Genomic DNA, 15622 nt, shown 5'->3' with positions numbered 1-15622 from the left:
ATTTCTATACGAGAATTAATATACTTTGATACTATTGAAAGTTATCCTTGATTGGGTAATAATAAAAGTATACATTGGGTACATTATGAATCGTATGAGAAATATGAATGATCTAGATGGGATTTAACCCTCCTTTATTAAATGAGTGATATTATTGGCCTCTTGATTGAGTTAGACTATAAAATGCATGGCCGTGCTCAAATACTGATTTGTTTAATAGTTTACTCATTGATCAAGGAATGAAGGATTGAACGTTAACAGAGGATGACACAATGCATTCCTCGAGTTTGATCTATAATATAAGGCTAAAGGGATTATATTACATTGTACATTATTCTCGAAAGGTTTAATTGATCACCGATTTAATTATTATTACTTGGGTAACAATGATGTATTACTAGATTCCGCTCATTGTTTATGATTTTAAATTAGATTTAAAATTGTTTCCAACGTAAAAATAACCTAAAGGGTCACACAAAGAATGATTGGAGGATTATTTAATTTAAATTCGGATTTAAATTAAATGTAAGTAATTTGAATTATTTGTTATTAATTAAGTGTGACTTAATTAATTAAATAAATAGGAAATTCGAATTTAATATTAAATCCGAAATTAAGTTATTGGATGATTAAGTGAGGCTTAATAATACAATAATTAGAATTTTGAATTTAATAATAATAATAACTCTAAAATTTAGTTTAGGGTTGGAGGCCCATTAACTCTTGCCTATATAATATCTCTTTCTAATAGAATTAGGGTTACACGTTTTATTTTATAAAACATAAACCCTAGCAGCTTGAAGAGAGATAGAGAGAGCAAGAAGGCGACCTCAATAACGTGCTAGTACACACCCATCCTCCGGGCGATCATTCGTGTGGATACCTTCAAGGCGTAGATCGTTCCAGTGATGGGCTACGTGGTGATCATTCAAGACCTCCATCTTTCCATTAATGTAAAGTTTCTTAAGGTAAAACATCTATTCTCCGTAATTATCCGTTCATTATACATAGATCCTGCAGTAGGGATTCAAAAAATTTATTTTTTTGTTGCATTTTTATGCTCGAATCCCTAACACTAATCATACTCCAGAAGATAATCTGAATGAACATCTCGGCTTGCGAAGATATAATTTTGTTGAGCCACCCACTAATGCGGAGCTGCTTACCTTCTTCCAAGGGATTCATGCTACACTAACAAATGGACAAATTCCGGGGAAATTCTATACGAGTGATTTGCCTAAGGAGTGGAACTTATTCTTCACAATCATAGCATACTCCTTAGGACCAAATACATGAGGCTGGATAAGTTTGGCTACAATGGTTCAACAATTTGGTGTAGCTATCGCTCAAAACCTTCGAGTTAATTATGGATGTTTGTTCATTCGAAAGATTCATGAACATCTAGTCACCATATGCAAATTTCATAATATATCCAAGATTTCTTCAAATTGCTCTCTCCAAGAAGCTCTCCCCAGAACAACTTGCAATATTTCCTAGTAAAAATCATGTTGATCCACCAGTTCAAAAGGAGTCAACAATTATGATACTTATTAATGATGCCACCTATAGAAACCAACATGGAGGAGATAATGTAATTCTAACTGAACATTTATAGGCTACATTCGCTCTGATTGCACACCAAGTTCAAGCTGAGGATGAGGAGATCCAAGCTCGAGAAGATGAGGATTCTGAAGGGATTGCAATGCTGGAGGCATTTCTTCAGGCACGAGATATTAAAGCTAGAAACTTGGAAACTGTTCAAGTATAAATGGAAGTTGAACCAATCATACCAGAAGAAGCTCCAAAGGCAGAGGTGGTGCCACCACAATAGGATGACAATATTTATATACCATCTTTCTCTCTCTCTCTCTTGGTAATGCTTCTGACACTTTTACTGGTTTATTTGAGTTTCAAGATATAGATATCCATGCACAATCTTTCATATAACTTTTCACGGAAGATATTAGGCCGGATACTGGATATGAAATCTCACATAATCAGAACCGTCCTTAGTACATATGGAACCATTACTTAATGATATTGTTGAAGGAGAAACTACAAATATTGCAGTAAATAAGGATGATGTAAAGAGAACCCGTAGCACTGTCTCTCCAAGAAGAAAGCAGTATCCTTGAGACAACTACTGACCCTCTTATATCTTCCCAACTAGATGTACAGGTTGAAGTGGCACATAAACAGTTACTAGATTCATCTTCTCAACAAGTTAAATTTATTGAAATTCGCCAGTAAGCCATGGCATTTGAACGAGTGTCACTACCTCAATCTACAACTCTTCTTGCACATAGTGAGGTTGCACACACTCAAGAAGCATTAACGGGGACATCTACCGGTGTCGTTCCTTCAGTGGAATAATTGCCTTCACATGTGTTGGGAGAAGGTGCTTCTTTTACTGCCACAGAGAGTACATTACCTACCTACCAAGGATAAACTACCCTGGATGCATCTGCGGATAGGGGACTTGACATAGGTGCTAGTCGGCAACCCATTGGCGATGAATCAAGTTCATGTGATGAGCCTAAGGGGAAAGTGTCTTCACTGACACTAGAGAGAACTGATGCACAGATTCCATATGTAACGGCCTCAGTTACTCCCACATGGATTCAAGCCCTAAATGAGTCATCTCAAGATGACAGGCAACTTGTCTTAGATAAGGGCGGGGATTTGCGAAACCCCATTACACCACTGGTGACCTTCTTAAGGACAACTCCGGTGATTTCTCCTACAGGTACATCTATTTTAAGGAGCTCTGAGTGGAGTGAAACACTACCTGAGAGGTTGAGTGACATCAATGACCCACAACCGAGTGAAAGAGAGCAGAGAGAAACACTTGGTAAGCAGCCTAGTGAGATACCATTATCCAAACAACACCAAAACTTGATATGTCACAATATGTCCTCAAATCTGACATGGAAGCAATGTTAATTTAAAATTAAAAAGGGTTCCTTAGAATGGTTGAACAAATAGATGCCGATATTCGAATCAACATTCAACGAATTCATCTCGAACATGAACATGAAATGGCTAATCTAAAAAATCAGCACAAACAAGAAATTGAAAAGATCCACTAGAAATTGAACATAGTAATGGAGCAGGTTAAGAAAAATCAAAGAACAACATCAAAATGGCTAAAATCTATGATCAGACATAATCTTGTGGAACAAAAACTTCAATCTCAATCAACCCCTGCTCTGATCCGGAAGGATAACCTAACTAGGGGGGGAAGGAAGATGCAGCTAAAGAAAAAGTTCAAGCCTAGAAGGAAGTTCAGAAGGATCAGTCTTTGGAAAAACAAACGATGGTTGATACTGTGAAATATTTTGTTGAATCTGTTGCTCCTGTTATTCAACCGAAAGTGGAGAAAGAAGATGTGGTAGTGATCCATTTGCATATACCACGTTTGAAGAAAGAGAAGAAGAAACGGTAAGAGAGGAAGAAGTTGAGGTTTGGGTAAAGACTAAACAGAAGAGGAATTCTGGAGGAGTTTAGAAACTGAAAAAGATAAAGAACCTCAGGGGGGGGAACCCATATCAAAGGAGGACCGTATCAGTGAGATAACCAAACAACAGAAGATATTTCTGTAAGATGTCTTTCCTTCTAGTCTGGAAGATGAAGAAGAAATAGAAGAAGGTCAGATAATTGAGAGAGATGCTCCAGTTAGATTTGAACCCTCTTTTCAGTTAAATAAAGTGGAAACTAAGGTGTCTGAAGATGAGGAATTTGAGGATGAAGACGCCTTCTCAGATGACTGCTTTAAATGTGGTAATAAAATCAACCGCACTTATGTTAAAGCTCATGACTCAATTTTGAGGATGAGAGAAATAATTCAAAGAGCATTAGTGAGGAAGTCAACCAGAGCAGAAAGAGAGAAAACTTTGAAGGAAACTAGGAAAGGTAGCAAGTGGGAAGGAGTGAAGAAGAAGATGGACAAACGTACAATATATCTGGATAATGACAATGGGAACAATCTTATATTAGACATCTTAGTGTATGTAAGAAATCAGTATGATGATATTCATGAATTCTATCATGAGTTCAGTCGAGTTATCACGAATGTGACAACAACGTGTCTCTCAAGTGGTTGGAGAATTTGTGCGAATCACTCATCTGGAAACTTATTGAAGATAGACTCTAGATTTCTAAAGAAAATGAACATGGTTGAGCTATTTGTTCTAGCTAAGAAGATTCCGGTCTCCAAGACCAACACACTTTTAAATGAATATGTTAGAGATAAAATATATCAAGCCATCAGAGAAGTGTCTCCTCATGCATTTAAAAAACCTTATGTGATTAAGATCTTCAGAGAAAATACAATGCAAAATATAACCCTAACCCGGATGCAAGTATGAAGAGAGTGCAATATCAATATCTAACATTTCTGGAAAGCAGGTTGAGGAGTGTAAGAGCAGAAGTAACCTTTGATGAAGTAAGAAGAACCGACACATATATTTCTGCTGCTGAGATTCTTTATGCCTACAGATTGAATAGTAAGATGTTATATGATGAAGAAAGAGATATGAGAAGGGTCATTAGGAAATTTAATCAGATAGTTCATGTAGGTGATGAAGCTGAAATCAACATAATGAGAGATAATGAACCTTTTACCTGCAAAGATAAAGAGGGCATATGGCTTTCAAGATAGGTGAAAGCAAGATAAAAATCTCAGTCTTCAGATTGAGCAATATATGGGCAATCAATCAAGTTTTGATCAATGTCAAAATGTCAACATGTAAAGAAGATAAACTTGCATTGAAGACAATAATGACAGCCTACAAGGAAGTGTTGGAGGAAGAAATGATATACAACACACACAGAGTGCAAGATCATCCTTAAAGAGTTACAGTCTATATGCTCTAAAAAAATCTTCACTGCTTCTTGATCAACTCCACACTGTTCATAACATCTATTGGCTGGACATGTTGTTGGAAAAACTGGAGATTCCACCTCCTGAAAACCCCTTGGAGATTCTAACACGATCTCAAGTCAGAAGAAGACTTGATAATCAAAAAGAACTTGGTAATGAAGATAAGCCTGACGAAGTCTCTCATCAACAATCTGCACAATCCTCAAAGTCAAAGAAGAGAGTTTCAAAGAGAAAGACTACTCAGCCAGAACCCACTCAAGAAGAAGAAGGAAGCTAAGGCAAGAAGCCTAAGAAGTGAAGAACTAATAAGACATAGTCTATTTATTCAGTCTAGAGGAACATTTATTTTTCTTGTACTTGCATTTAAGATATTTGAAATTATATATATGATCCAGAACATACTTAATATTATTTCTTGCTTTCAGTAATTACTTTTTCTTTATTGTTAGTTGAGTTATTCTTTAGGGATTTGCTTCTCGAACTCTAACAATCAACTAGAGGGAGATTATAAAGCACAATATAACGTAATATGTAATCGAGAAAATATAACTCAACATGAAAAAGAAACAGGTAAATAATATTAACTATGAAGCATAAGAATCCAGAAGATGAAGATTGGATGAATACAAAGAATCAAAATAATGAAATTAAAGCACTAAGTCCGTAACCAGATCATGAAAAGAAGTTCATTAATACATTCAAGCCTCCGTAAAGAATAAAAATAAAAGGACTGAGTGACAAAGAAATGCACTGATTCATAGTATCAAAGATCTCAGGATTTTAGTGGACTAATCTCAAGAAGATATAAGAAGAGAAACATCAACTAAGTATTAAACAAGGAACAAAAAAAATCAGCTCAATGTTAGTCATTTATGAAGCAGACAAGTGTACTAAATGTCAGAATATCAAGAAATGGTTCTTTAAGTTTAAATCAGAAGAATTCAGTTGAAAATAAGAATTGGTTTGAAGACACTAAAAATCAAAACAAATATTCAAGGGTTGAAATTTTCTAAGGCATGTTTCTATGAATAGTAATTTATAAGGCCCAAAGATATCTCAGCCCAAGTCAAATCAAGTCCAAAGCCCAATTATTCAAAGCCCGGAAGCTAGTAATCGACAAGCGGTTTAAAAGATTACAAATCGACATTGTATTGTCGATTTCCATAATCCACAAATCGACAATGTATAGTCGATTTCCTTAAACTTACAAATTGATCAAGTAATATTTGATTTTTACTAGTCAACCACTCAATTGTCAATTAGTAGAAATATACTATCAATTTGTAATGTCGACTTGTAAGTAATATCATGATGTCGATAAGTAGAGTGTTTTGTCAATTAGTAGAGGTTGTATTATCGACTAGGAGAAGAGAATGGTTTTTATTCTGTTGACTTGTAGGAGAATAGGGCAAAATCATAATACATGGTTGATGTGATTCCACATGTCCAAAGGTTTTGAAAGTCTACACTAAAAGAAGTAGAAGTGAATTCAAGTCAGCATTCATCTTCCTCAGCAGCAAACTATAATTTATGAGAGCTCCATTGAAGGAAAAAATCATTAAGCTTGTAAATATACTGTTATGCTGCTGAATTTGTTGTAGCTAATCATTATTGATTAGAGTGTAGCAACCTCAAGGTTTATGTTAATAAAACAATATATTTCTCAAACTATTTTGTGCCTATTTTTGATTCCATAATTTTAGGGAAGAACTTGAAAGGAATCGAAAAGAATTGTAGGTATCTTATTCAACCCCCCCTCTATGATACTTTGGGACTAATATATATAACTAATATATATATATATATATCAAGTTAGTCATCATTTATTAGATATAAATCAATTAATAATTTTATAATTACAGATTTTTTTTAAAAAAGTGTGTGTGTGTATATATATATAGAATAGTACTCCACTAGAAACTCTCTTATAATAAAAACTAGAAATTAAAATTTTTTTTTTTAGAAAAACCGCATCGAAAAATATAGCACATATGATATGAAAATTGATCGTTGGATGATGGAAAAAAATACAGTCTAGTCAGATTTTTTTAAAAAAACTCACCGATTAACTAGAAAAATCAAATTAAAACCGAGGAGTTTAGCTGAAATTCAGTGTTGAAGGGTTTATCTTAATCATGTGTGGTGCCTATGGTAAATGAAATTGATCTAAGGGTGTAGATTAGTTTTTAGTTTTTTATTTTAAGACTTATTTCTATCTGAACAAATGTATATATATATATATATTGAGTGCGCGCGCATGTATGTGCTCCTGCGCACACACGTTTGTAATTTAAGAATTATAATAATAAATATTTTTTATTTTTATCTCTAAAAGTTATAAATGATTCCTGATTCTAACCTCATATCACTCCTTCAACGAAATGAACTCTTAATAAAAAAAGATAATAAATTTAATCTATAAACATTGTTTACATATGATCAATTCACATAATTTTTAAGTAATATAAACTAATAAATTATGTTGTGATAAGTGACTCGACCTAAAACAACATCAAATTTAAATGGAACATGATCTACATGAGCTGTCTACTATAATAGAGTTGGTAATTATAAAAGATCTACATGAGCTATCCACTTCTGTAATAAAATGAAATATCAAAAAAAATATAGCGTGATCTTTTGTATGTTGTTCTCACAAATGAATTAAAAGTTATGTTGTTCTCACATAAAATGTTTGCATATATGCCTGGATATATGCATGTGTGGGTATATTGTTTCTTACTCTCATCACCATTTGTATTTTTCATCATCTTTTCCCTCTAGTGAAGATAAAACATAGTAAAGTGATGAAGAAAATGAGCTGCAACATCAATAATTTTTCGTCATTTAGTTGTAACATTAATTATGATAACATGAAGGCTTCGAATTCCATACATCATGAGGTTAAACCTTTTTCTTTCTTGAGCTCCGACGGGAGTCTGGTTATTCACGCCGGTATGTATTTTATATGGAATTTCATAAAATGACAATTAAAATATTAGAATGAGAATCCATATTATGTATATATAATAGGTATGTAGATCAATATATTTTATCATATTATTAATTATAGAAATTATCGGTTCTCATATTGTTTTTGAAAAATTACTTCTCATATGAGTACAATCAAACAAATCTTGATGTTTTTTAATAATTTATCCTAGAATATAGGTGTTCATACATGTAATATATTTGTTAGTGTTTTGAATATAAAATAATAATTATATTTCACATGGCTTACTCAGGTGAAAGACTATGTCATGACGTAGGTAGTAATGCAATAACTACTCCAATAGTAAACACTTCTGCTCACTTCTTCAATAAAACTTCTGACCTTGTTGACTTCAAGGTATGTAATCATTACTCATCATCATATAACGATAATAACATTTTTGAATAGACAATACTTTCTCTCTAATATATCTAGTGAAAGTGCATTTATCTTGTAGAATACCACATCAAAATAATATATTATTTTTAGCCCAATATTATGCCAATTTTATACTAGTCCTTGTTTATTTTAAAAATTAAGAAGATAAATGTACTTTATTAATATGATTCCTTATGATAGGAAAAAAGATGCACACGCTTTATATATGAGCGCTATGGAAATCCTACTACAAAGGTTGCGGAAGAAAAGATAAGGTATGTATTTAATTTTAGATACTTTTACTTTTCAGTCTTCACCAAAATCATCAAAAACAAGCATAACGATCCAAATGGAAGAGAACTCCTAAAAAATATTATCAAACTGAATCACACTACTCAACCAAGAGATATCAGTAGATGAAAATGATATATATGTACATATATATGAAAATTTAACACCTAATAATACTGTTCAATAACGAATATCATTCTCTAAAACAAAAAAGTTTATGCTGTATTTAGTTGCCATTATAAAATAAATGATTTTCATTTAAAAAAGAAACTTGAATAGTATCACCTTCTCGATGGCTTTTAAATCATAGTTTGTACATTCTAATATACATCGGTTATAATAATGGTCAAAATCTTAAAGTTAGATCAGGAAAATTTTATTTTAAAACTTCTTAGAATTTTCTACTTCCAGTGTTTAAGTAACAATTCTTTAAAGTTACAAGTTTTTCTTAACAAATAAAAGAAGTGTTGAATTTTATTTTAGCTATTTTTTCACTTCCATCATCTAGTATGTTGACTTATAAAGAAGTTTGTTGGTTACTAAGAGTTATATTTGTAGTGCACTTGAAGGGGCTGAATCAACCCTTTTAATGGCATCTGGAATGTGTGCAATTACTACTTTGTTGTTGGCATTGGTCCCAGTCGGTGGCCATCTGGTGACTACCACTGAATGCTATCATAAGACTCGACTTTTCATTGAGACAATTCTTCCCAAGATGGGCATAATGGTAATATTTTATTGTGTAACATAATGTACATACACTTTAATTTACTTACTAGACTGTTGAAGTTCATTTGTTATTTTGAACTCAAATGACAAAGTTTTTATTTAGGATGTGCACGGGTCATTTTATCTTTATTGTCACCTAAAATTGTTACTAAACCATATGTATTAGTTAAATTAATTTTCTTTATTATTACCTTTATCAAAAACCTAAAGTTGGCAGTTTTCAATTTCAGCTTTTACTTAATTATAATTTCTTTAAAAAAATAAACAACATTAATGTTAAAAATAATATGACAGAAAAGGATAAAAAAAGTACTCCCTCTGTCCCACTGGATTCTTTACATTGGGAAACGGGGGATCGACACGCATTTTAAGGCTCCCGTAAAACATGGTTACTTAAAATTTTTAAATATTTTTTTCTTTTACATAAAAATATAATGTTTAAACTTTATACAGAATAAGAAAATTCTAAAAATAAATTATAGAACTATATTTCATAGTAGTCTTAAAATGTGTGTTGAGCATGAGAAAAAAGTATGTAAAGAATTCAGTGGGACAGATGCAGTATTATTTAAAATGGCATCTTTTCCCTATCCTTGATCAAAATCACTTAATTAGGAAACATGCTGTTGAAATTTGATGATTATGCATTTATACACTTTTGTGTTCTGGAATCAAAACGTGTGACATAACTTATATGCTAGCTATAAGATTTCTAAATTATAATATTAGTTTATAATAACACATTATTTAGGAACATAAATTTACTGTAGCGTATATAATATATGCATTTACCTAAAATACAAATTGATTTAGTTTTTTGGTTTGGTTATTGGCATAGAACTAAAACTGAAACCAAACTGTTATTTTAGTTTAATATCGATTTTTAAGTTTTATTTTTAGTTTTGATTTTTTGGTTCGATTTATTAATTTTTCAGTCCAATTTAAGTTTTTCAATTTTCCTTACACACCCATATTTCTGACTAGTTGGTCTTTAGATGATTTACCAATATTCCCAAATTTTTCGTTTATGTGATTAGTATCATCGCGACATCTCTTTATTTTAAGCAGAATTTGCTATTCTATTTAATTAATAATTAAGGATATGAGGCTTTATAATTTTCCGAATATAATATTTTATATATTTTTTTCTCTATTATAAAAACCTTTTATGTTGTAAAGTATATATATTTCCTTACATCATATGTTATATTTTCAGACCTATATTTTGCAATGCCTGAACTCATTTCTTATTTTGATGCATTATAACATGTGAATATGTTTGGTAATAATAAAAGAATTTTAATAACATATTCCGTCATGTTCTGAATATGCATGAATGACGCATACAGAAAAAATTAACAAGTTTTGTAATCAAAGATATGTATTTTGTAGATGGCCGATATAATGTATTTTTTCTGATCAATAAGGTGATTAACTAGATAATTTGGATACTGACATGCATCTTTTAGATTATAATTGTTAATTTTGAATTCCAGGCTACAATTATAGATCCAGCTGACATGGAAGGCCTTAAAGTTGCTCTAAGGGAGAATGATGTCAGTTTTGATGAACGAAGTTTGCCTGATTTTAAATCTACACAATTTTCTAGTTTTTGTAGTGTTCACATTTTTCAGTTCATAAAGAACAAAGCATTAGTAAGTTAACTAAAACTGACATTACTTTACGCTGCAGGTTAGTCTGTTTTATACAGAGTCACCAACAAACCCATTTCTAAGATGTGTTGACATAGAGCTAGTGTCAAAGCTTTGTCATAACAAAGGAGCCCTAGTATGCATAGATGGAACATTTGCTACACCTTTAAATCAAAAAGCCCTTGCCCTTGGGGCAGATATAGTTCTTCATTCTGCAACAAAGTTTATTGGAGGGCATAATGATGTACAATTAGTTTTGGCTAATCTAGTTATGAATAAATTTTATAAGTTTGTCACTTATAGTTAGCTTCCATTTTTTTACTCAGGTACTCGCAGGTTGTATTAGTGGATCAAAAGAGTTGATTTCTACTATTCGTAACTTGCATCATATTCTTGGTGGTTCTTTAAATCCGGTGAGTTATTATCTATCTCAACTCATTTGGTGTTAAAAGTGTATAGTTTGCTTTAATTATACCCATCAGACCAATATTTGCACAAAATGACTTATTTTTACTAACTTTTTTCAGAATGCTGCATATCTAATAATCCGAGGTATGAAGACTCTACATCTTCGTGTGCAACAACAAAATTCCACGGCCTTGAAGATGGCCGAAATTTTAGAAGCACAACCCAAGGCATGAAATCAAATTACAAATCTTTTGACACATTCTTTAATTTTATTTTATCGTATTGCATAGATAATTTATTGAGAAACATTTTCTTGCTGATAGATGAAAACAATCTCTCAGTAAACAATCTTATGGATAACATAATACATAAAAGTTGGGATGAGAATGGTACTGTTCGGTGCATTTTGACCCCAAATTGCACCGTAACGAAAACGGTCTGGTTTTCAAAACCGGAACCAAAATAAAATAAACATTATGAGTTCAATTAGGTTTTTCAATTTACATCTTTGGTTCATAGTGGGGCGTTTCAATATTGAACTCAAAATTTCATTATGAATACTCTGGCTCAGAATATATTATAGATCTCTTTAGGGACTAGTTTAGAAACTTGGTGATATATTAGAGATTCAAAGTCACTAAATTATTACATGAAAAAAGAATGATGTCATATGTTAACTACTTAATCAATAGATGCAAGTTGACAATTAAAAGTTGTAAACATGAATATTAAACATGACACTAATTATTATGCATTTACTCTATTCAAACATTTAAGAACGATAGAAAATAATTATTTTAAAACACAATTCACAAGTTTCTCAATGTAACTAATATATATATGATATTCTTAGTAAGAAAACTCATATCCTTCTTCTAAACATCTTTTAGTAATTATTAACATATTTGTTGATTATTCGTGATGAAGTACTTTCACCTTTCTATATATATAAGGGTTTACTCCAATAAAAACTCTCTTATAATAAAAACAAGAAACTAAAATAAAAACATTGTAAATCATGTCAAAATATGACACATATGGTATGTAAATTGATCGTTGGGAGATGCTGAAAAATACAGCGAAGTCGGATTTTTAAAAATACTTACCGTTTGACGGAAAAAATCAAATTAAAAATGAAGGGAAAAAGCTGAGAATATGTGTGGGATGGTATACATTAATTCTCTTTAGTGCCCATAGGGGGGCCATTATATTAGTTTCTAGTTTTTATTTTTAAAGTTAATTCTATTTGATAATCTCCCTATATGTATATTAAATTTATATAAAGTAATTGAATTCAATATATGATAGTCATAACAATTTATAAATGAGTTAAGTTCTATTGAGGCCACTATTTAATTGGATGCCATATATATTTTGCATGTAAAATATTGTAAACCATATATTATTTTGTGAATCATATTCTAAAAAAATCGTTATTTCATTAAAAATCATGAAATTCCTATATGTTTTAAAAATAGAACATTATAAAATGTATTATTCTACAAAACATGTTCAGCTTGCAGAATATAAAAGATTTTGACATTTTTAATAAAATAGCGATCTTTATATATTATAATTAATAAAATAATAGGTTATATTATCCCCAATGAAATAGTAATCTTCATAGAATTTTTCTACACACACAAACATATAGGTGCATTGTCATATGTCAATTTTTTTGAATGACCATTCGACTTCCTTAGATTTTAACACATTTAATATCTTTTAATCTAATTTTAAATATTTTCATAAATAATTCAAACCTTTTTTTTATTTCGTTCATAATTTGTGTATCTTTACCTATTTCAAAATTTAGGAATTGCATTTATTCTATCTTGGCAAAAAGGTTGTTATATATATAGGCTTAAAAATCCTAAAGTTAACTTTAAATAATAATCTTAAGTTAAGTGAGTTCTCAATACAAAGTTAAAGCTATTTTTTTACATTTATGGGATTAATTCTAATATTTCAAAAATGTCATACGACTTTCATATGCAAAATCATTTTAATTATAGATAATTTTAGGAATCTTTATATATAGATTTCCAAAGTGTTAACTTCTTTCGTTCTTCCTAATTGTCCATTCATATTTACAACAAATGCAAAACTTTGTGCATCTAAAATTATTTTTTAAAAATGCATGAAAATGTAGATGTAGATATTAAAAATTGTTTGAACTTTGTGATACTGAACGATTGAGGATACATCATCTGTACATAATGATCATCTATTGATTTGATATACAGGTGAAGCGTGTGTATTATCCAGGTTTAAAAAGTTACCAAGACTATCACATCGCAGTTCGTCAAATGACTGGTTTCGGTGGTGTAGTTAGTTTTGAGGTAAGTTTTGGCCATTACTTTAAATATGCCATTATCATCATATTATAAATCGTGCATATACATAGGTATTTATCATTTTTAATTAAATTTCCCTACCATTTTATTTATATATAGGTTGATGGTGACTTACATACTACTACAAAGTTCGTCGATAATCTAAAAATTCCATACATCGCCCCATCTTTTGGAGGATGTGAGAGCATTGTTGACCAACCATCAATTATGTCTTATTGGTGTGTTCATCATTTCATTAAATTGTAGTAACAAATCATTGTATTATCAGTTTTTCTTATACTATAATTTAGAGTTAACACTTATGTTTCCTTTTCAAAGTACTCAGTTCACTAGGTATTAAAATACAAAATGAATGGATAATCACAAATTGGTGAACACAGATAAAGTGAAGTTCTTAAATTTAGTTATTATATTCTAGTTTAATGTACGAGCCTTAAAAGCGATCTTTCCAAGATTATTATATATAATATGACAAGTTCTCTAATTTTTATAACACCATATAGAATTGAAGGTGATAAAAAACCTTTATATGTTGGTAGTTGATAACATGATGCTTTTTTGTCTAGATTAAGTCTCTCTTAAATGGTAGTTTGTAATGTATATGGTTATCCTTTAATGTTGTTTAATTGTTCAAATTTTATTATGGTATGTAACTGATTCCGTACATTTTCTGGAAACAGGGATTTAAGTCAATCAGATAGGGCCATGTATGGGATCATTGACAACTTGGTTAGGTTTAGCTTTGGCATTGAAGATTTTGAAGATCTGAAGTATGATATTCTTCAAGCTCTAGAGGCAATATAGGAAATTCACATGCCCTATTATATTCTTAACAAATGAATTTAACGAATCGCTTATGTATTATCATTTATGTTCATGTATACATCAAAATATAGTTTTTTCTCTTCTAGAATATTTCGTCAATAAATAAATAATAATAATATTGAATAAAGAGCTAAAATTCTAGAGAAATAAAAGTAATCATGATGATAAAACTCAGGAATTAGAGACTAGATGTAACCAATTTATAGATCATAGACCAAATAATTATGTGGACCATTAGAACATGCATTCATGCAATATATAACTCATTAATATCGCATAAAAATAGGAAATTAGATAAATATACATGACTCTTTTAAATAATATCTCTAAGAATTAAAATAATATATTAATATTTATCTCTAATAATGATTGTTAGTCCCAAAGTATCGTAGAAGGGGGGGTTGAATACGTTACCTACAATCTTTTTCGATTCATTATAAGTTCTTCGTTATAAGTATGGAATCAAAATAGATACAAAACAATTCAAGGAATATATTATTTTATTAATATAATCCTTAAGGTTGCTACAATCTAATCAATGAATTGATTAGCTACAATAAATTCAGAAGCACAACTTTGTGTTTACAAGCTTAATAAATGAAGTCTTTAATAGAGCTCCCGTAAAACACTTTCTGTTAGCTGAAGAAGATAACCAAATGAATTGAATTCATTTGCTGCTTTATAGACTTTCAATTTCCATTGGATAGGTGGCATAATTATGTCCACACAAAACAATTATATTGCTGCAGTTAATCTTGAATACACATTCCAAGTGCTAACTAGCGACTAGAGGGAGAGTTGTGTAACCTACGACCATTAAGCTGCAACCACAGAGTATTGTGGTTTTTCCTTGGAATAATTTCCTTGCTTTATAACCTGCGACCCCTAAGCTACAACCATAGGGAATAGAGGTTTTGCCTTAAAATATTTTCTCTACTTTATAACCTGCGACGTCTTAACCTGCGACCACAAGGTGGAGTAGTTGCCTTCGATTATTTTGTCATTCTTCTAACCTACGACCTCAACCTGCGATCACAAGGAGTTAATCTTTTGCCTTCTTCACAACTCCAACCTGCGACCTTCGACCTGCGAGCACAGAGTGTTGGTT

The 15622-nt window shown here is 31.0% G+C and overlaps 1 protein-coding gene across 1 annotated transcript; it reads left to right on the top strand.

Annotated features, from left to right (window-relative positions):
- Window positions 1-7504: 7504 nt before the first annotated feature.
- Window positions 7505-14605, top strand: LOC141697775 (cystathionine gamma-synthase 1, chloroplastic-like). Its single transcript, XM_074502320.1, has 11 exons — window positions 7505-7837; window positions 8128-8231; window positions 8454-8527; window positions 9102-9270; window positions 10769-10828; window positions 10965-11168; window positions 11251-11337; window positions 11452-11559; window positions 13579-13674; window positions 13789-13907; window positions 14370-14605. Exons 1-11 carry the CDS (start codon window positions 7690-7692, stop codon window positions 14491-14493), a joined length of 1293 nt encoding a protein of 430 aa, XP_074358421.1. The 5' UTR covers window positions 7505-7689; the 3' UTR covers window positions 14494-14605.
- The last annotated feature ends 1017 nt before the right edge of the window (window positions 14606-15622 follow it).

Source organism: Apium graveolens, chromosome 11 (assembly GCF_009905375.1).
Source record: "Apium graveolens cultivar Ventura chromosome 11, ASM990537v1, whole genome shotgun sequence".
NCBI classification, from domain to species: Eukaryota; Viridiplantae; Streptophyta; class Magnoliopsida; order Apiales; family Apiaceae; genus Apium; species Apium graveolens.
This window is presented reverse-complemented; position numbering and strand designations above follow the sequence as displayed.

Coding starts and splice junctions, on each gene's coding strand:
- LOC141697775 (XM_074502320.1), top strand. CDS start 7,690: ATGAAGAAAATGAGCTGCAACATCAATAATTTTTCGTCATTTAGTTGT. Junction 11,338..11,451: donor TTGGTGGTTCTTTAAATCCG/GTGAGTTATTAT, acceptor AACTTTTTTCAG/AATGCTGCATATCTAATAAT. Junction 13,675..13,788: donor GTGGTGTAGTTAGTTTTGAG/GTAAGTTTTGGC, acceptor ATTTATATATAG/GTTGATGGTGACTTACATAC.